The sequence below is a fragment of the Pan paniscus genome, chromosome 8 (genome assembly GCF_029289425.2).
Source record: "Pan paniscus chromosome 8, NHGRI_mPanPan1-v2.0_pri, whole genome shotgun sequence".
Classification (NCBI taxonomy): domain Eukaryota; kingdom Metazoa; phylum Chordata; class Mammalia; order Primates; family Hominidae; genus Pan; species Pan paniscus.
The window spans coordinates 130,886,942-130,908,678 of record NC_073257.2 but is presented as its reverse complement, the minus strand read 5'-3'; the positions used below and the strand labels follow the sequence as shown (position 1 = coordinate 130,908,678).

The 21,737-nt window shown below is 46.8% G+C and overlaps 2 protein-coding genes and 1 long non-coding RNA gene across 4 annotated transcripts in view; 2 read left to right on the top strand and 1 right to left on the bottom strand.

The window, feature by feature from the left end:
* Positions 1-12,186, top strand: part of EIF3A (eukaryotic translation initiation factor 3 subunit A) — a 46,988-nt gene extending 34,802 nt beyond the window's left edge. Inside the window, exons 18-22 of the mRNA XM_003825643.7 lie at positions 2,767-2,855; positions 4,137-4,945; positions 8,835-9,036; positions 9,976-10,166; positions 10,959-12,186. Coding sequence (XP_003825691.4) covers positions 2,767-2,855; positions 4,137-4,945; positions 8,835-9,036; positions 9,976-10,166; positions 10,959-11,188 — 1,521 coding nt within the window. The 3' untranslated portion in view covers positions 11,189-12,186. The remainder of the gene's footprint in view (positions 1-2,766; positions 2,856-4,136; positions 4,946-8,834; positions 9,037-9,975; positions 10,167-10,958) is intronic.
* Positions 12,187-15,727: 3,541 nt separating this feature from the next.
* Positions 15,728-17,574, bottom strand: NANOS1 (nanos C2HC-type zinc finger 1). Its single transcript, XM_034931594.3, has one exon. It carries the CDS (start codon positions 17,427-17,429, stop codon positions 16,548-16,550), a length of 882 nt encoding a protein of 293 aa, XP_034787485.1. The 5' UTR covers positions 17,430-17,574; the 3' UTR covers positions 15,728-16,547.
* Positions 17,575-17,659: 85 nt separating this feature from the next.
* LOC134731152 (uncharacterized) overlaps positions 17,660-21,737 on the top strand; it is a 243,426-nt gene continuing 239,348 nt past the window's right edge. Inside the window, exons 1-2 of one of the 2 annotated variants that reach the window (XR_010113286.1) lie at positions 17,660-17,886; positions 21,338-21,401. This is a non-coding gene — a long non-coding RNA (uncharacterized LOC134731152). Of the gene's footprint in view, positions 17,887-21,337; positions 21,414-21,737 lie in introns of both variants that reach the window. The other variant, XR_010113285.1, reaches the window with a different exon arrangement.

The window sequence follows — 21,737 nt, the reverse complement described above, 5'->3', positions numbered from 1 at the left end:
CCCACTGCAGCCTCCACCTTCCAGGTTCAAGTGATTCTCCTGCCTCAGCCTCCCAAGTAGGTGGGATTACAGGCATGTGCCACCATGCCCGGCTAATTTTGTATTTTTAGTAGAGATGAATTTAACCATGTTGGCCAGGCTGGTCTTGAACTCCTAACCTCAGGTGATCCACCCACCTCAACCTCCCAAAGTGCTGAGATTACAGGCATGAGCCACTGTGCCCGGCCACCATTAATTTTTTCCTAAGTTTTTAAAAAAACTTCCACAGTATAAATTACAACTTTCCTTTGCCTCTTCAGAACAAAACAAAATCATGACCATACCTTAACTTATATTTTATTGCAGTGGACTGGGTATTTTTGCTTCTAGATCGTTACACATTATCTTTCCTCTTAGTACTCACTTAACAGTTACTTTAAGTTTTCCATCCATATTAGCGAACATTATTTAGTCTCAAGTATGTTTACACTGCATCATGTTTTCCCCTTTGTGAGTACTTTTTGTTTCTTGATCAGTAGTTTTCAGAATGTCTTTGTGTGTCTCATAAGTTTTTTCTCTCACCGTTGAACAATAAATGGTTCATTATTTGGCCAGTTCAAAACCATCTTTTCAGAAATAATAGAGACCTTTGCTTCTGTTTTTAGTACACAGTGTTACAGAGGGGAGGATTTTTGATACTAGTTTTGGTCTTATTCTGTAGATACTGTTTCATTCCTCGGAAACAGAATTTTTCTCTATTCTTGAGGTAAAGGAAGTTAAAACTGTCCCTAAGACTGTGTTTAGATACCTGAGTGTATGGTATCTTTGTTTCTTTTTGGCCTTTTGCCCTTTTGGTCTAAGGATTCAGTCTCCTTAGAGCAGACAAAAATCTACTTAATTTAAGGAAACTTTTCTCCTTTTTCTCTGTTCTTGCTCTTTTAAAGTTCTCTTTATATCTTTAATGTTTCTTTTACTCTCTTCATCTCTTTGTTTGTTTGTGCCAGGTTCTCTGAGATCCTGGTTCAGTTTGTTTGCTCATCAGCCAGGGCCATTCTGCTCTTGGATCTGCTGGGCTGGGCACATTGGTTCACACCTATAATCTCAGCACTTTGGGAGACCGAGGCAGGCAAGCGGATCGCTTGAGCCTGGGAGCTTGAGACCAGTCTGGCAACATAGTGAGACCCTGTCTCCACAAAAAATACAAAAATGAGCTGGGCGTGGTGGTGCATGCCCAGCTACTTGGGAAACTGAGGTGGGAGGGAGTATGGCTTGAGCCCAGGAGGCAGAGTTACTTCTTTTTGTTTGTTTAATGGCTATAAGAGCCATCCTTCAAAAGTCTTTGGAGGTTGTAATAGTTGTACTAAATCCTCTAAAATCTTGCATTCTTTGTTGAGTATAAATTGCAAAGCAGGCATGGGGGTGGGAGAAGCTTGGCCTTCTGGCTGTGTTTGTTCCCTCAATTGTGTTGCCCATAAATTCCTTTGACTGTTATGTTTCTATTTTCTCTCAAGGTGTTTACTTGGGAAAGTCTCTTAGAACAACCCCCACCTTAAGAGACAGCCCAGAATCATTAGCTGTGATGACCCGGGACGAATTTATTTTCTGACCATTCTTGTCTTTCACTGCTTCTCATCTCTAGTTGTTATTTTAGAGTTTCATTGCCAAGACATTTTTTTCAAAAATTCAAATAAAGGGGCAGGCGTGGTGGCTCACACCTATAATCTCAGCACTTTGGGAAGCCTAGGCAGGTGGATCAGTTGAGGTCAGGAGTTCGAGACCAGCATGGCCAACATGTTGAAATCCCATCTCTACTAAAAATATAAAAATTAGTCGGGCGTGGTGGCAGGCGCTTGTAGTCCTAGCTACCTGGGAGGCTAAGGCTCAAGAATCGCTTGAATGTGGGTGGCAGAGGCTGCAGTTAGCTGAGATCGTACCACTGCACTCCATCCTGGGTAACAGAGTGAGATTCCACCTCAAAAAAAAAAAAAAAGAAAAGAAAATTCAAATAAAGGTTCTCTTATTCACGCATTGTTTGAGACTGTAGCTTATTCTTAGCTTTGTAGATTTTTTTATTTATATTTTTTTGAGACAGAGGCTTGCGCTCTGGTGCAGGCTGGAGTGCAGTAGTGTGATGTTGGGTAACTGCAAGTTTTGCCTTCTGGGTTCAAGCGATTCTCCTGCCTCAGCCTCCCAAGTAGCTGGGACTACAGGCGCCTGCCACCACGCCTGGCTAATTTTTTGTATTTTTAGTAGAGACAGGGTTTCACCGTGTTAGCCAGGATGGTCTTGATATCCTGACCTCGTGATCCACCTGCCTCGGCCTTCCAAACTGCTGGGAATCAGGCGTGAGCCACCGCGCCCGGCCCATCAGAGTACTTTGAATAGAGAAGTACTGTTAATTTAACCACCCCCATTAGACATTAAATAAAATGTCTCCACCTTTCTTTGCTTCATAGGCACTGTGATGTCCATTTCAGGGCATGTGGCTTTTTTCACATTCTTCAAAGGGGATTTCTAGGTTGAAGGAAATCTGTAGAGGTGTATGTTCCCAGGTTGCTTTCCAGCAGTGTTATATCGGTTTGTAAGGCCACCTACAATATATGAGACTACCAGTTTCCCTGTAGCGTCAGTCTGATCTCAGATTAAAAAATAAATGAAATTTTAAAACTTGCTTATTTAAGGGCTTCATATTGTTATAAGTACAAAAAATATTTGAATGGTAATACCGGTAGTTGTAATAGTAAATGGTTACCAATGTAATGCTTCTTTTTCACTTTGTCAATGGAGGACTCTCGTTGGGGAGATAGAGATTCAGAAGGCACCTGGAGAAAAGGACCTGAAGCAGATTCTGAGTGGAGAAGAGGCCCGCCAGAGAAGTAAGTAGAGTTGAGGAAAATAATGCCGCTCCAGTTCCTGTTAATATCTTATCAGTGGTTTTAAAATTTGGTTCATTTTGTAGAGGCAGGGAAAGGAGAGCCATGAAGAATTGTGTGCATGTCTGATTGCATGTGGGTTTGTATTTTGTTTTTTTGGGTCTGCTGCCCAGGCTGGGGTGCAGTGGTGCAATCTCGGCTCCCTGCAACCTCTGCCTCCTGGGTTCAAGTGCCTCAGCCTCTCGAATAGCTGGGATTACAGGTGTGTGCCACCACACCTGGCTACTTTTTGTATTTTTAGTAGAGATGGGGTTTTGCCATGTTGCCCAAGCTGGCTTTGACCTCTTGACCTCAAGCGATCTGACTGTCTCAGCCTCTCAAATTGCTGGGATTACAGGCATGAGCCACTGCACTTGGCCTGTGTTGTTGTTTTTGTTGTCGTTGTTGTTGTTTTGAGATGGCGTCTCACTCTGGAGTGCAGTGGCGCGATCTCGGCTCACTACAGCCTCAACCTCCCTGGGCTTAGGTGATCCTCCTGCCTCAGCCTCCTGAGTAGCTGGGACCACAGGTGCGCTCCACCATGCCTGGTTAATTTTGTTTGTTTGTTTCTTTGTTTTTGAGACAGAATCTAGCTCTGTCACCCAGGCTGGAGTGCAGTGGCGCGTTCTCGGCTCACTGCAGCCTCCGCCTCCTGGGTTGAAGCAATTCTTGTGCCTCCCAAGTAGCTGGGAGGCACTTGTAATCCTCCCAAGTAGGATTACAGACATGCACCACCACGCCTGGCTAATTTTTGCATTTTTAGTAGACCCGAGGTTTCACTATGTTGGCCAGGCTGGTCTTGAACTCCTGACCTCAAGTAATCTGCCTGCCTCGGCCTCCCAAAGTGCTGGGATTACAGGTGTGGGCCACTACGCCTGGTGAATTTTTATATTCTTTATAGTGATGGGGTTTTGACATGTTGCCCAGGCTAGTCTCAAACTCCTGGGCTCAAGCAGTCCTCCCACCTTGGCCTTCCAAAGTGCTGGGATTACAGGAGTGAGCGACTGTGCCCAGCCGCATGTCTTACAATTAAGTAGAGATGGGTTTTGCCAGGCCAGGCTGGTCTTGAACTCCTGACCTCAGGTGATCTGCCTGCCTCTGCCTCCCAGAGTGCTGGGATTAAAGGTGCGAGCCACTGCTCCGGCCCATACTGAAGTTTTTAAAAAGCACGTGAAAAAAAAAATCCCCAAAGGATCATATGCTTTTTTATTTTATATATTTTTAATTGTTCTTGTTGCTGTGTAGGGAGTGGAGACGTGGAGAAGGGCGAGATGAGGACAGGTCTCATAGAAGAGATGAAGAGCGGCCCCGGCGTCTGGGGGATGATGAAGATAGAGAGTCCTCTCTTAGACCAGACGATGATCGGGTTCCCCGGCGTGGCATGGATGATGACAGAGGCTCTAGACGTGGTCCTGAGGAAGATAGGTTCTCTCGTCGTGGGGCAGACGATGACCGGCCTTCCTGGCGTAACACAGATGATGACAGGCCTCCCAGACGAATTGCCGATGAAGACAGGGGAAACTGGCGTCATGCGGATGATGACAGACCACCTAGACGAGGACTGGATGAGGACAGAGGAAGCTGGCGAACAGCTGATGAGGACAGAGGACCAAGACGTGGGATGGATGATGACCGGGGGCCGAGGCGAGGAGGCGCTGATGATGAGCGATCATCCTGGCGTAATGCTGATGATGACCGGGGTCCCAGGCGAGGGTTGGATGATGATCGGGGTCCCAGGCGAGGCATGGATGATGACCGGGGTCCCAGGCGAGGCATGGATGATGACCGGGGTCCCAGGCGAGGCATGGATGATGACCGGGGTCCCAGGCGAGGCATGGATGATGACCGGGGTCCCAGGCGAGGGTTGGATGATGATCGAGGACCTTGGAGGAATGCCGATGATGACAGAATTCCCAGGCGTGGTGCAGAGGATGACAGGGGCCCTTGGAGAAACATGGATGATGATCGCCTTTCAAGACGTGCTGATGATGATCGGTTTCCCAGACGGGGTGATGACTCAAGACCTGGTCCTTGGAGACCATTAGTCAAGCCAGGTAAAATTCTATTTCCTAGAATATGCTTAAGTGTTCACCTGTAAAAGTGAAATTCTGATGGATAAATATCAGGGTTGTATTGTTATTTTCCAGATAAACTGGTCTTTCATCTTTCCTTCAGTATCATTTGCAGTGACTTCGCTGTCAAAAGTTTGCCTTCAGAATACCACCATCCAAAACATAAATAACCCAACCCCTCTCTTCTTTAGTGATGTGCTCTTTGTTTTCCTTCTGCTTCGATGACTGCTGCTTTGAAGGCTCTTCCTGTACTCATGCTTTCAGTATTGGTGTATTTTTCAGGTTTTACTGGGAACCAGCCTCCTTTTAAAAATAAATAATTGAAACCAAAATGTACTTTATATATTTATTTTTGCCAACTGAGAGATAATGCAAGGAGGAACTCACTTTACTTTTTTTTTTTTTTTTTTTTTTTTTTTTGAGACGGAGTCTCGCTCTGTCGCCCAGGCTGGAGTGCAGTGGCGCGATCTCGGCTCACTGCAAGCTCCGCCTCCCGGGTTCACGCCATTCTCCTGCCTCAGCCTCCCGAGTAGCTGGGACTACAGGCGCCCGCTACCACGCCCGGCTAATTTTTTGTATTTTTAGTAGAGACGGGGTTTCACCATGTTAGCCAGGATGGTCTCGATCTCCTGACCTCGTGATCCGCCCGCCTCGGCCTCCCAAAGTGCTGGGATTACAGGCGTGAGCCACCGCGCCCGGCCTCACTTTACTTTTTTTGAGACAGGGTCTTGCTCTGTTGCACAGGCTGGAATGCAGTGGTGCAGTCATGGCTCATTGCAACCTTGACCTCCCGGACCCTAGGGAGCCTCCCACTTCAGCCTTCTGAGTAGCTAGGACTACAGGCGCATGCCACCACACCCTGCTAATATTTTATTTTTTGGAGAGACGGGGTTTCGCTATGTTACCCAGGCTGGTCTCAAACTCCTGGGCCCAAGTTATCCTTCTGCCTCTCCCTCCCAAAGTGAAGTGCTGGGATAACGGGTGTGAGGCACTGCGCCCAGCCTCATTTTTTTTTCTTAGTCCTGGGCCTGCTTATTGTTTCACACTTTATTATTCGTGAGCAGTTGTATACATGTTTGTGACATGCGTCTATTACCATTTTTTTTCTTTTTCTTTTTTTTTTTGAGGTGGAGTCTTGCTCTGTCTCCCAGGCTGGAGTGCAGTGGTATGATCTCAGCTCACTGCAACCTCTGCCTCCCAGGTTCAAGCAATTCTCCTGCCTCAGCTTCCCAAGTAGCTGGGACTACAGGCACATGCCACCATGCATGGCTAATTATTTTTATTTTTTATTTTTTATTTTTTGGGGACGGAGTCTCGCTTTGTCATCTGGCTGGAGTGCAGTGGCGCGATCTCCCCTCACTGGAAGTTCTGCCTCCCAGGTTCATGCCCTTCTCCTGCCTCAGCCTCCTGAGTAGCTGGGACAACAGGTGCCCACCACTATGCCTGGCTAATTTTTTGTATTTTTAGTAGAGATGGGGTTTCACCATGTTAGCCAGGATGGTCTTGATCTCCTGACCTCTTGATCCGCCCGCCTCAGCCTCCCAAAGTGCTGGGATTACAGGCATGAGCCACCACGCCTGGCCATTTTTTTGTATTTTTAATAGAGATGGGGTTTCACCATGTTGGCCAGGCTGCTCTCGAACTCCTGACCTCAAGTGATCCACCCACCTCGGCCTCCCAAAGTGCTAGGATTACAGGCGTGAGCCACTGCCCCGGCCAGTTTTCTCTAGGTAATTTCTGCGTACTGCACACAGGTGACAGCTGCTTACTGCATATAGCACATCTCCACTTGGTAGTCTTACTGAATGTCTAACACAGCCTATCCAAAACTGGACTCATTACCATCACATACACGTGCACTTGTTCACGCCCACCCATCCCTCTGATTCTCTTCAGGGGCATCACTGTCCATCTAACTGTCTGAGCTAGGATTCTGGGAGTTGTTTTGTCTCTGTTTCATCCTTTATGTTAAATCTTTAGTTCAGTTCTGCCTTTTTGATGTTCCTGAAATCCACCCTCCTCTCCATTCCCATTGCTTGTACTTGGTCCTGGGTCAGCATCATTTTCCTCACCCGCTAACTGTTTTTTGTTGCCTCTCTTACTCCCAGTTTTAATTTTGGGTGTCAGGGAAATAACCAGAGCAGTTGTTGTAAGTGCAGATCTAAGTGACCCACTTCCTTGCTTTCCCCAGTTGTTTCTGTTGCCTACTTCGTCTCTTCTAGTCTCACTTCATTCTACTGTTCAGCTGTTACCTTGTGTAAGACATTTAATTTTTCTTTTCCTCATGTTAAATGGGGTAAAAGTATAGCAGATTCTTACTAATTTGCTAATTATATTTTATACAGTTGCCATGAATACTGAACTCCTGTTCCTAGGGTAAATATAAGGTTAGGTTCTTGTAAGCTTCTAGTCATGATATTTTTGTCAACCAATCAATACATAAAATGTCTTTTATGTGTTTGTGTTTAAAGACTCCCTATTTCTGATATGTTGTTGATTCATTACCATTGAATTCATGGTCAACAGCATTATAACTCATTCATGAACAAAGCTTATGTAATACATGTATTTTCTCCTTAAGGCATATCATAGCCACCTTGTGCTTGGGGCCACTAAACAGCATTTGTTTTTTCTCTTTTTGAGGTGGGGTCTCACTCTGTCTCCCAGGCTGGAGTGCAGTGGCGTGATCTCAGATCACCGCAACCTCTGCCTCCTGGGCTCAAGAGATCCTACCACATCAGCCTCCTGAGTAGTAGACTATAGGTGCACACCACCAAGCCCAGCTAATTTTTGTATTTTTTTGTAGAGATGTGGTTTTGCCATGTTGCCCAGGCTGGTCTTGAACTCCTGGGCTCCAGGGATCCACCCTCCTCGGCCTCCCAAATTCCTGAGATTACAGGCATGAGCCACCACACCTGGCCACTAGACAGCATTTTAGCACTACACTTGGAGGCCATTTTAAACAGTGAGGTCACCAGCAAATTTACATCTCTATATGTACTGTATATAAAATGTTCCTAGATTCATATATTCCATGCATAAGTGTGAGCCACTGTGCAGGGTTAAAGGATTTATTCATGATTAATGACTAGATAATGGGTGGCAAATGGTGGAGGACAGGAATATAAAAGGAAAGATTCTTTTTTGGATATGAAGGGCTTGAAAACGTTGCAAGGTATAAATACCTCAAAATTGGGACTCAGAAAACTCTTGAAGTTTTCTGCTTAAATGAGTGATCTGTGTAACATCAGAACAGATACTATGCTGAAATCTGCGTGCAATAGGAAAAATTCTAAAATTTTCAGCGATACTTTTGTTTTATGGAACACTTAACACAGATCATTTAAGGTTTTTGGTTTTTTTTTTTTTCTTTTCCTGTTTGTTTTTTGAGACAGTCTCATTCTGTCATCCAGGCTGGAGTACAGTGGCACTATCTTGGCTCACTGCAGCCTCTGCCTCCCAGGTTCAAGCAGTTCTCATGCCTCAGCCTCCTAAGTCAAGTAGCTAGGACTACAGGCGCACCACCATACCTGGCTAATTGTAGTTTTAGTAGCAACAGGGTTATTACCATGTTGGCCAGGCTGGTCTCGAATTCCTGACCTTAAGTGATCCACCTGGCTCGGTCTCCAAAAGTCCTGGGATTACAGGTGTGAGCCACCATGCCCGGCCCATTTTAAGTTTCTCATATAAGTTTAAGATACTGTTAATGATGTCTGTGCAGTGATGTACACAGCTTTAGTATTTTTTAAATCAGTGTCTTAAATTAGCATTTAGAATGATGATGAATTAATGCCAACATCTATTCATGATTGCCAATCTGTTTCTTCTTTTAAAAATATTTTAAATATGTTTTGCTTTTTCAAAAAAATAGGTGGATGGAGAGAGAAAGAAAAAGCCAGAGAGGAGAGCTGGGGTCCACCTCGAGAATCAAGGCCATCAGAAGAACGTGAATGGGACAGAGAAAAAGAAAGGGACAGAGATAATCAAGATCGGGAGGAGAATGACAAGGACCCTGAGAGGGAAAGGGACAGAGAGAGAGATGTGGATCGAGAGGATCGCTTCAGAAGACCTAGGTGTGATGTTCTAATTAAATTATTTGTAGAGGCCGGGCGCGGTGGCTCATGCCTGTAATCCCAGCACTTTGGGAGGGCGGATCACCTGAGTTCAGGAGTTCGAGAGCAGCCTGGCCAACATAGTGAAACCCCATCTCTACTAAAAAATACAAAATTAGCCGGGCGTGGTGGCGCATGCCTGTAATCCCAGCTACTCAGGAGGCTGAGGCAGGAGAATTGCTTGAACCCGGGAGGCGGAGGTTGTGGTGAGCCGAGATAGCGCCATTGCACTCCAGCCTGGGCAACAAGAGCGAAACTCTGTCTCAAAAAAAAAAAAAAAAAAAAAAAAAAAAAAAAAAAAGTTCCCTCTTAAAGTAAGAAAATGGAGGCCCAAACTTCGTGGCTGTCTAAAGGCTGTGTGACCCGTTGGGCATTGGAACCAGTCCAGCCATCTTTGTCAGTCCATTGCTTTTCCCCCTGTGGTTTAGGGCAGTCAGTTTTCTTGCCCTTAAATTATCAAAAGCCCTTTGATTTTATTAGTAGTAGAAGTTCTAGCTTGTTCCTGCTGCCAAAGTGTCCTTGTACTGACAAATGTAGACCAGCAGTGTTCGATGCAATTTTCTTCAAGGAAGAAAATGTGTCTGCTGGCCAGTATGGTAGTCAGCAGTCACATTTGGCAGCCAAGCGCTTAGAATATATGGTTGATGGTCCTAAGGAAATATCTCCGTTTTACTTTAAATGTAAGTAACCACATATGGGTAGTGGCTAACGAGTGGGACGGCACAGATCGGGGTGTTCTCATTTGTTCTCCACGCCCCAGGCATCAGGTAAGGTCAGGTTATGAGTTTAAACTGTCCGTTATATTTGTAAACTCTAAGCCCCAGCTTGGACTGGATGTACTTATAATTATCCATTTGGTCTAACAGTAAGAACCTGACCTGTCATTGTAAATGGCTACAGGGATGAAGGTGGCTGGAGAAGAGGACCAGCTGAGGAATCTTCAAGCTGGAGAGACTCAAGTCGCCGGGACGATAGGGATAGGGATGACCGTCGCCGTGAGAGGGATGACCGGCGTGATCTAAGAGAAAGACGAGATCTAAGAGACGACAGGGACCGAAGAGGACCTCCACTCAGATCAGAACGTGAAGAAGGTATAGAGGTTACATACAACTGAAGTATTGGAGAACTGTCGTTTCTGGGGGCGATTTGGGTTATTTAATTATATCATAAATTTGTTATGAAGGCCAACAATAAGAGAGTTGATATTCTATTTAGAATTCATGATTTTCATACAGTTACTCAATGGTCATGTTGTGAAGTGCACTTATCTCTAAATTCAAAGTACAGTAGTAGACTAAATTGGATAGCAGGCAATATATATAAAGTTTACTTAATAAAAATGAAAAAAATTGTTATTTAAAAGCAGCTTCCTGGCAGATTAAGCACAAAGTAGAAACATTTTCTCTGAAATTGTAACAGAAGTTTATTCTGTTTTAAAATATACGTATTTTTCATTTTTAAAATCCTCATTTTTCTCTTGGTTTTTAAAAATTAATTTTCCATATGTCTTGACATCCTGTTGTGAGAGAATTTTTCTGTCATAGCCATAACTTTAAAAACTCCTGTATTTTGTATGGTTAATTTGCTGTTAAAATTCTTCAAGAGCCAAAAATCCTTTCAGTTATAAAATTTTCATTCAGCCAGATTTTTGCCACCTTGTCTTATGGGTTTATACTAACTGTAGTCCTTCCCAGGCTAGTGGTTTCTGCCTGTTTTCAGATTTTGAGTTTTATCTGTACATTTGTATGTTAAAGATTGTCAGAAATTGTATGAGCTTTCATTATGATTTCTGTATTGTTAATCTTTAGTACAGGAATTTTGAGTAATTTGAGCCAATAGAATATAGTACTAACTTAATTTTTTTTTTTAATTAAACTTTTTAGTAAGTTCTTGGAGACGTGCTGATGACAGGAAAGATGACCGGGTGGAAGAGCGGGACCCTCCTCGTCGAGTTCCTCCCCCAGCTCTTTCAAGAGACCGAGAAAGAGACCGAGACCGAGAAAGAGAAGGTGAAAAAGAGAAGGCCTCATGGAGAGCTGAGAAAGATAGGGAATCTCTCCGTCGTACTAAAAATGAGACTGATGAAGATGGATGGACCACAGTACGACGTTAAGTCTCAAGATAATGGATTTAAACTGGTGTCTTAAATAGGTTTGATCACATTCAAGGATTATTATACTTGTGCTTCAACCAATCTAAATTGGATTCTTTAATGTTGTTTCACCATAACACAAAAAGCATGAACTTGTATTAATCCTATATAATAGATTGATCATGCACCATATCCACAGGAGGTTGGAAAAACCATGCCATTTTCTGGAATTTAAGGGTGTTGCATTATTTCATCAATCATTTGTTGACAAAAAAGAAAAACTAAAAAATAAATTTAAAATGTGAACCTTCAGGTATTGAGTAACACCTTTATCTTGGTATAGAACTGATACTTTTTTTTGATTTTGAAATATCTGATAATTTGGAATGAAGTAAGGTTCTGTTAAAGAAAATATGTTTGAAGACCCTTTAAAGCAGTGAATCTGAAACAATTTTCACACCCTTAAGTGGTTGATACGTACCTATTTTAGGTATTTTGAGGTATTTACCATAAACTAAATTTAGAAATTTTTTAGATTCACTTGAAGTAAACATTACAAACATTGGATACGGTGGGGTTTTCTTTAGATTTTACTTGAGAGAAGGTGAGTACAAAGCAATTTGCAGTTGTTGTAATGACAAGATTACTGCGCAAGTGTGAATCCAAACAGTATAGCTTTTAAATTTTAAAGCATTTGGTAAACTATCGCTGAGTTTTTTTCTGTTGCCAATAGCAAACTGCTTTTCCATTAATGGAGAATTCATGCCTTTCAAGCATTTTAAATATGACAATATTTATAAATGTATGGTTTGGAGGAATCGTTTAAATTCTCTTTCCTAATTTTCTTTCTTTTGAAGATAGATTCTTTCAACAAGTAATTTGTAGTAATGACTGTGTTGACTTCAATTTTGGAGCGCAGTAGCTATGTTAAAGATGAACTATTTGGTCTCATTGAAGCCAACACAGAACTTGCTGCTGTGTTTTTTCTTCAGTGATAAATAAAATACTTACAGAATTTGTTTTAGTGTTGATTTGTGGTTATAGTATTTTGTTTATAATGGTAAGTTTGCATATTCAGTTGAGTTTTTTTACTTGAATTTTTCTCAGTGCCATTAAATGTCTGTGTTTAGTATCAATGAAAATGAACCTAAATATAACAAAGAAAGCATATGTGGCTAGGATGTCCCCCTAACATGTCTTCCTTTGTTAATGCAGGAATTCCTTAGTTTCCTTGTAACGCTGTCCTCTGAGTTTGTGTGTGCATGTGCGTGTTTGAAGTACCACCTTGGGTTTTCACCTGAAATTAGAAAAATCATAGTTAATTTGAGAAAATGTTACAAATTCATCATGGCTGTAGGCACTTATTTCTGTTATTGAGTAGTGGTGAGAATTCCTATTGGTACAACTGTAGGGCCAGAAGAGGGAGTATTGATGCTTTTTAATTTAACCAGATGCAGCTATTTTTGTTTGATGTTACCAATGATAGAAATCATTTTAAACACCTTAGTATCTGGTATTTCAAATACGTAGAAGTCTTTAAAGGTCTTTCGTGGGGAGAAGGACTTTTCTTTCATAACAAGAGAATTTCAGATCAGTGATTACAAGTGGGGCAGTAACTTGCTAAGAGTTTGCTTCCTGGAGAGTAGATCTGTATGTGTGACATCACAGGTAAGCCCCAAGAATTTATTTAATCAGATTTGTTCAGATGAGTTACTGCTGCCTACGTTAGAGTTAGATTTCAAGGCGAGTCAGCAAACCCATCCTTTCTGCTCAGTCTCCCGTACTGTTCTCCCAAGTTCTTTGTTCTGGGAGTCAGAACCCAAGTGCAAGAGGAGGGCAGAAGAGTCTGATGCTGTTACTTTGCGATCCTGCTCTTGGTTTCCACTGTCCAGGCCATACAACTCTGTCTACTCCCATTAGTATTTACCAACAGGTGTTAAAGGAAAGCTGAACAAGCAGCCTACTCACCGATCTGCTAGGTGGTCTTCCATGTTCATGGTGGCTTCTGCAGTTTCATTGAGAGTAACATTGCTGTTAATACAGATAGATCCAGTAGTAGAGACATCATCGGTCCAAAAGACTTTGCATCTCATTAGTTGTCCATAGTGACTACCAGGAGGTGGCTGGCATCTATAATGTGTGGGACGTTTTTATGTAAAGAACTGCCTGTGTTGTTGTTTTTTTTTTTAACCAAAGACACTGACCATAGATTGACTTATAATTTTATAAGTCTAATTGAAATACATGGGGTACTATGAAAGGACTGTTCCTTGAGTGGCTACGATTAGAAAATCAGGACTAACAAACTTTTCTTTGTCTGGAAGCATATATATTTGTGATATAATTTTAATATGTATAATTTTGGTTTAATAAATCAAATCTATGACAAAAGTTGTTCTCATCAAAGCTAATAATTCTGCAACTTCCAAAAAGGACTTTGTAGGAAAATTAAAATATGAAGAAAAATAAAAGCCACTAGAAATTTTAAGTCTGTACAGAAAAGAACAGGTTAAGACAATCTGTACCTCTACAGTTGGAGAAGCCCTTTTGACTCTTCCCTGTATTGTTTTGCTACTAGGCAAGTATGCAGCATGTTCTTATGAAGATAATTTTGTCATACGTTGTATATTTCTTAAACTTTGAAAAAGTGGGTTTCTCTAAATGTAATTTTGCAAAATGTTTAAAGTTCCACATTGAGTTCCAAGGATTTTTAAATGAATGTGTTTACATATACTTTTCATAAGAGAACCCTAGAAAATTAACTATAGTAATGTAATACTCTGCGTTTTAACTCCCAGTATTCATTGTCAGCTGGAAAACCTAGGCAAATTTGGCACAGGGGCTGAACATGGGGTACTTTTTTTCTTTTTTGGAGACAGTCGCTCTGTTGCCCAGGCTGGAGTGCAGTGGCGTGATCTGGGCTCACTGCAACCTCCGCCTCCTGGTTTCAAGCAATTCTCCTGCCTCAGCCTCCTGAGGAGCTGGGATTACAGGCACCCGCCACACCACCCGGCTAATTTTTGTATTTTTAGTAGAGACGGGCCTTCGCCATGTTGGCCAGGCTGGTCTCCTGACCTTGTGATCCACCCCCGCCTCGCCTCCCAAAGTGCTGGGATTACAGGCATGAGCCACCACGCCTGGCCTGAAAATGGGGTACTTTAAAAATAGATGAATAGTGGCTGCCTGAGTAGTGGAGAGGGTCTTCTGGATTCCTTTTCCAATACTCTCCTGCCCTCAGGAAGCTCCAGCTCAATATGTTCTTAGTTCTGGTAAAATAGTAGCAATGTCAGAATATCAAATTAACATTAGGCACATCTCATCACAGTGACTCCCATATATTGAGGCTATGCCAAAGCCCCATGCTCAAGACCTTTGGAAACCGTCTGTAATTTGACTCTGAAAATACAAAGTAGCTAAATTGATCTTGCCACCTGGCTAGCCCTTTTGGCCTAGAGAATGCGCTGATCTGTTCATAGTGGTCCTTTTGAAAAGGCAGAACACGAGCAGTGGGAGAGGTAAGAGGATTCATGTTGACCTTAGAAACTTCACCCAGAAGGTGAAGCTCATTTAAACTGGTAGATTTTCTATAGCAAAAGAAAGGAGAACAAGTAATTACATGGTTTCATTAAGCTACTTAATTTAGGCCCAATCAGATCTGCAGTTCTCTCTGGTCTGGGGTTAAGACTAGCAGCGTTGGATTATTTGTCTTTCCTGGCTAAGAAACATTGTGCTTTCCTCCTGCCCCCCAAGTTCTTGAAATGCACCTTTTCTTTCACCAAAAAGACAGCTATCGGGTATTTACCCCATCCTCTAACACACCTTCAAATGAAGGTTCCTGATTGAGTCAATTTGCTGTGGATGAAGTTAGCTGTTTAATGCGAAAGCAGTCTAACTTCTAGTAGCCTAGCTAAATCCTGGGAGCCTTAGACACGTAGACTAAATCTCTTGCTGGTATCTTCAGATAGTAATGCATTTGTGTATTTCAGATGAGTTCATCTTAATTCACTTCTATTTTTTGCCTTCTATTGCCTTGCTTGGCAGGTAGCTGCATTCCATAGTGTGGCATTCAGTATGGTGGATTTAAAAGTGAGGGTGGGAGGGTAGAGTAGGGGTTAGGAACTTTTGCCCAAGGATCAGGTTTAGTCTTGCTTATGGGTAAACTGGTGGGGTTCCGGAAACGGACATGGGTCTTCCAGTAGGAGTGGGAACACATGAAGGACCCCCAACAATTCCTTTAATTAGTGCTTATTCTAGTTTGAGCACTGCCTGTATTAAAGTCAGACGCAGCCCACGGTGGAACCTTCTTGAATACGAGTTAATACACGAATAGCTCAGAGCTAGAGATCCATCTTCTATTTGTTTGACAGGCAACAGCTGGAATGGGCTTTCCTCCACTAGGAACCCTGAAATTGAGTAATCTAGGGTGAATTAATACTGCTGTCTTCCCTTCCTCCCTTTGATCTTAATGTCATAAACGTTTTTAAAGAACTGGAAGAGGGTGAGTGTGTAGAGAAAAGGCCAAGTAGGAAAGTTACAGGTGAGATTAATGAATTCATACTGTTACTGTATAAATACACAATTTTTTTAAACAGCACCATTTCCAAGTTATACACAATATGATTATGACTTGGCACAACTTTTAAAGGTGGAAAAGGCTAGTTGCTAGTTCAGTAATAAAATACCTGGTACATAGAACGATAAGGAGCTGTATTCTACCTGCTACACATTGTGCATTTTACACCTCCAGCTAGGACAGAAACAAGCCACAAGGGGGGAATACCCGCCCAAATTAATACTGGAAAGTTTACAAAACCTTCACTTCTCATAAGGGTGATGCTACCAGTGGCTTGCTTCACCTGGAATTAGAGTAACTGATTTTTAAAGACAACAGAATATTAACTCGCTTCAAACAATAAAAGTCATTTTGCCGACATTTCATAAAATCGCCAGTTTTAAGCTCAGTTCAGAGGCTTTTAAAAAAATATTCTAGACCTAGTAAAGTGCCTCCATTCATAAAATGAAACATCCAAGATTGAGACAATTTCATACTGATGCGCATCTAAAATAGGTCGACGTATACAGTAAATAAACAGCGCCTCTAAGTTGCCATATTTCAGTTAGTGGAATACACACCCAGCCTTCGCCGTTCTGGATGTGCAAACTAGAAACTGAAGACAAATGGGGATTTCAGCGTCTAGTCCCAATCGTTCAGCACGGAAGTACTCCACACGGTCGGCTGCTTTTCAAAAACCACCAGGACGACGTCCCATGTCGAGCCGACCGCTGAGCCGCACGCCTCCCCACGGCGGGGGCGAGATGGTGCGCAGACCTAGCGGTGCGAGGGGCGGCGGCGACCCTGGGCGGCCGGGAGCCCGGGCCTTCAGCGCAGCTTCTTGCCAGGCGGGCCGTCCCTGGCGCTGCGGGGCGGCGGGCGGGCGGGCGGCGGCGGCACTTTGGAGAGCGGGCAGTACTTGATGGTGTGCGCGTTGTCGCCGCTGGCGCCGCACAGGGGACACGTGTAGCGGCGCAGCACGGGACACAGCACTCGCCCGTCGGGGCCCTTGAGGATATGGGTGGTGTAGAGCGCCATCGCCTCCTTGTTGTTCCGGCAGAACACGCACACCTGCAGCTCGGGCTTCAGCAGCCGGGCGGCCGCCGCCCCGGAGGCCGCGTGCAGCCGGGGCTCGGCCGCCCACGCCGGGGCCCGCTCCTCGCGCGGCGTCGCCTCGCTGGTGGTGGCGGCGGCGGCGGCGGCGGCGGCGGGCGCGCAGCCCAGCAGCACGGCGGCGGCACGACCCGCGAACGGGCTCAGCTCGGCGAAGCGCTCCTCCAGCAGCCCGGCCTCGGCGGGGCCCGCGCACAGCTCCAGCGCGCGCAGCTCCAGCGCGCTCCCCAGGTAGCGGCCCCGGGACCCCGGCTCGTCGCTGTCGTCGTCGTCGTCCTCGTCGTAGTCGGGCGGCCCCAGCGCCGGCCCCAGCGCCCCAGGCCCGGCCCCCGCGTGGGGGGAGCAGCAGGACGACGAGGAGGAGGAGGGCGGGGAGCTGCCGCCGCCGTTCCCACCGCGGGCGCAGCCGAAGCGCGGCTCGCCGTCCACCGCTTTGGTGATGAGCGTGGCGAGCCCCAGGTAGTCGTTCCAGGAGCTGAAGGGCTGCGGGTGCGCCGGGCCCGGGGCGCTCACGTAGCGGGCGCTGGGCACGAGCGCCATGGGCGGGGGGGCGCGGCCGCGGCGGGGCGAGCGGGGCGCCCAGGGGAAAGCCTCCATGGGCGGGCTGCGGGCCGCGCGCCGCCTCCCCGCCGCCGGCGCGGGCCGGACGGAAAGGACACGCCGAGCCTGCCCGCCGGCCTGCCGCGGGGTGGGGCCGCCGCGCCGCCTTTTATCGGGCCCACTCCTCCCCGCCCCCCGGCCTCGCCGCCGCGGTCCTGCCCCCTGCGTTCCCCCGCCCCGGCCACCTCGCCCGCGCCCCGGACGGAGGCGGAGCGGAGGCGGGCTGGCTGTGCGCGCGCACCGCTCCAGCCCGCGCGGCTCCCGCGCCCCGCGCGCTGCGCCAGCCTCGCCAGCTGTCGGGCGGCCTTCATTCCGGGAGGGGGCGGGCGAGGCGCCGCCTCGGGCCGTGGCGCTCATTGGCTGCAGACCAGAGCCCCCCGGCGCCTCGGGCGCCGCTCCGGACGCTGATTGGTGGGAACACGGGGAGGGGGCGTGTTCTCCGCGCAGCTGGGAGGTGAGGAGAAAGTAGGGGAGAGAAGGGCCGGGGAGGGAGGGCCGCTGGGGCCCGCCTTCGAGCGCCGGGCCTGGGCTTGGAGCAGGTGACCAGGCCTGGGTCTCCTCGGCCTGGTGGTGAGGCCCCCCGAGGACAGGGGTCAGGGTGGCCACAGGTTTACACCCCCACCTCCCAGCCTTTAATGGCCCCAGGCCCTAATCCTGAGAATCCCCGCTATCCACCCCCTTCTCACCAACATCAGCATGAAAAGCTGGACGCGTTGGAAGGATGCAGCTCTCTCATCACAGCCGCCCAACCAGCCAGTGGCTTCCGTTTGCACCGCGCGTTGGAGCGCTTTCCCCTGGGCGAAATCCATACAAACCCTGAGGTTCGGGGAGGCTGTGGTTCCTGCCGCGGTAAGAGCGGAGGGACGCAGGACTTTCCGGCTGCACGCAGCAGCCTTCCTCCCAACAGGTGCTCAGGGACTTCAGCCAATGGGTGGCCGATAGCCGGTGACTTAGGTCGGGGTTGGGGCTGGGCCGGAAAATCTCATGGCTGGAGAGCCTAGGACAGTGACTGGGATGTGTGTGTGTGTGTACCCCCTCGCCCCAGAGGCCTGAGTCAAAATGTGGGTTGTATGTGCAGTTTGAAAAACAACGTGTATTCAATGTTATATTTTGTCTCCTTCCTTCCTTCCTTCCTTCCTTCCTTCCTTCCTTCCTTCCTTCTTTCCTTCCTTCCTTCTTTCCCTCCTTCCTTTTGTTTCTTTTTTTTTTTTTTTTCTTTCCGCATCCCGGGTTCAAGCAATTCTCCTGCCTCAGCCTTCCAAGCAGCTGGGATTACAGATGCCCGCCACCTTGCCGGGCTAATTTTTTGTATTTTAGTAGAGACGGGGTTTCACTATGTTGGCCAGGCTTGTCTTGAACTCCAGACCTCGCGATCCGCCCGCCTTGGCCTCCCAAAGTGTTGGTATTACAGGCGTGAGCCACTGCGTCTGGCCTCTTTCTTTCTTTCTCACTCTTTCTTTTTTCTTCTTGATTTTTCTTTTTTCTTTTTTTTTTTCTTGAGACAGGGTCTCACTATGTTGCCTAGGCTGGTCTTGAACACCTGGCCTCAAGCGATCTTCCTACCTTGGCCTCCCAAAGTGCTGGGATTACAGACATGAGCCACCACACCTGGCCTCAACATTATAATTAAATACTTTGAAATGAATAAAACATGTTGTGTAAAAGCCATGGAGAATAAGAGCCAGAAGATGAGTTTTGATTAGGAAGATGGCAGGTGGTCTTACACTTCCCAACTTTTTTAAAAGTTGAAAGTAGGAAAGGCTTTAGATACTGAGGGCTCTTCTAGGATGAAACCTAGAACTGGGATCAGGAAAATGCCTCCCCTGGCAGGTGGGCCCTGGCAGGGTGGGCTTCATGGGGCAGGTGGGGCTTTCCTTCCTCTCTCTGGACCATGCAGTGGCTGTGGAAACAATGAGCCCTCACTAGGCCTGAGGCCACACTCACAGGTCTTGGCTGTGCCCAGCAGGTTTAGAATGGCTCAGCAGGGGATGCCCAGAACCTAGTGCTGGCATTGGTTAATATTAGAATGAATGAATGAGGGAATCAGAATGTCAGCATGGGAAGGGATCTTTGGGATCATTCTGTTCGATCTTTTCTTGCCTTTTTCTTTTCTTTTTTAATAGACGGGGGTCTCGCTATGTTGCCTAGGCTGGTCTTGAACTCCTGGCCTCAAGTGATCCTCCTGTCTTGGCCTCACAAAGTGCTGGGATTGCAAATGTGAGCCACTGCACCCAGTTCTGTCCAATCCTTACAGATGAAGAAAATGAGACCTAGAGAAGAGTAGGATTTCTTTTTTTTTTTTTTGAGACAGAGTCTCACTCTGTCGCCCAGACTGGAGTGCGATGGCACGATCTCGGCTCACTGCAATCTCTGCCTCCTGAGTTTAAGCGATTCTCCTGCCTCAGCCTCCTGAGTAGCTGGGTTTAGAGGCATGTGCCACCATGCCCACCTAATTTTTGTATTTTTAATAGTGATGGGGTTTCACCGTATTGGCTGGTCTCAAACTCCTGACCTCAGGTGATTTGCCTACCTTGGCCTCCCAAAATGCTGGGATTATAGGTGTGAGCCACCGTGCCTAGCCAAGCAGGACTTCTTTAAGGCTACAGTGACTATGTGACAGAACTAAGACTCTGGTCCTGTTACTCCCGGCCGGGTGGCCTTCTCACTACACCCTGGACCCGCAAGGTATCTCAGACAATAAGTCTGTGCATGGATCCGCAGAACTCTAAGGCACAACACAGGGGAAGCTGGAAAGAAGTGAGGTGAGGTGAGGCGATATGGCCTTGGCTGGGGCCCCTGCCCTCAAAGAGCAATCCAGGGCTTTGGCTGGCAGGCACGGGAAAGGACTTGAAGCAGTGAAGTGAGGCCTGTTCTGGCCGCCTCTCTGGGTTAGGGGTTAAAGATCCATGTTTTGGCCTCTTCCTTCTAGCCCCTGATGGTTGATGTAAGTCATGAAACCAGGCAGTAATATTCAGCACTTGCCAACCCAGATCCTTTTCCAAGTTTGTGTTGGCATGCAAGGTAGAAAGTCATTCCTTTATTTCCTCCCCTTCTCCACCAAAAATAAATAAAAGAACCTCCATGCCGCAGGGCTCCTGCAGACGCCTGGCAGGTTTGCTGACCCTGAACTCGGAGCTTTTACCACGAGAACGCCAGCCCCCCAGAGTGGTATGAAGATGATTATTCTATGAATGGAAAATTCCGCTCGGTTCACACAGCCCTGCAGCCTGCATCCTTTCAAGACATGCAGACTTTTCAAGCTCTGAAGATGGGGAGCCACAGTTCTGAGAATAACTTTGGCAGGAAAAGTTTAAAATTGCCAGCTGCTGTGTCTGATCCCCCTTGGTCAGGCCAGAGAGGCGATGGCACAGAAGCGGAAGCCTTCTTGCCTCCCCACATGGTTTTCGGCCCTTGTGGTTGTACGGGGAGAATAAAAACTTTTAAGGGATAAGAATAGGAACAAACACCTTGGCTGGGACCTGCAGCCTGGGTATGTGGGAAGTGGAGCTGGGATGGAGATGCCCCAGAAGGAGGTGGAGAAATGAGTGTGTCTTGGGGTCCGCCATGGGCTGTTTCCCCAGGCTGCTCCCCTTGACTGCTATATGAGGTGAGTAGACATTTGACCCAGAAGGGAAGTCGGGAAGTGGAGGCCAAGTGCATGAAGGCTTTTGTCCTGGAGCACACGCTGGGCCTCAGTACCCTGGGAGCCTTTGCTCTCAGTGACCACAGAAAGGCCAGTGTGGGCACCTGGCCCAGCTCTGGGTTAAATAAACAGTGACTTTTGTCACCCAGCAACAGGCCTCAGCCTGGCTGTGAGCTCTCTAGCTCTTTGAGGTGTTGGCACGATTTCAGAGATGTTCTTAGCACCTCTGATGAAGTCTCACTGCCTTTTGCTCACTTTCCAGGAGTCTGGAATGAAACAGATGGAAACAGCCAGTCTATGAACGTTTCTTCAGGTATCCGGCAGAGGTGAGAAGACAGGTGGGCATGGGCTACACCTCAGAAGTTAGAGGGTGCTGCTTGGTTTCTTCTGGAGTGGGGCCTGCCTGGCACAGGCTAAGGGCTCTGGCAGGGCAGGGGTGGGTGGTGGGGAGGGTGCCTGGGTTCTGTGCTCCCACCTCTCCACATGGCCCCCAGCCCGGGCCATTTCCTTTGCTGGCAGCAGAACTGAACCCTGTGAGGCAGCTCACAGACCTCAGGCTCCTGAGGCTCTTCAGAAACATGAGGTCAGCCCTGGGGAATGAGGCAGCTTGGCCGGGGTCCAGGTGGCTATAGAGATGCTGTTTGTCAGGCTCTGGGTTCCCG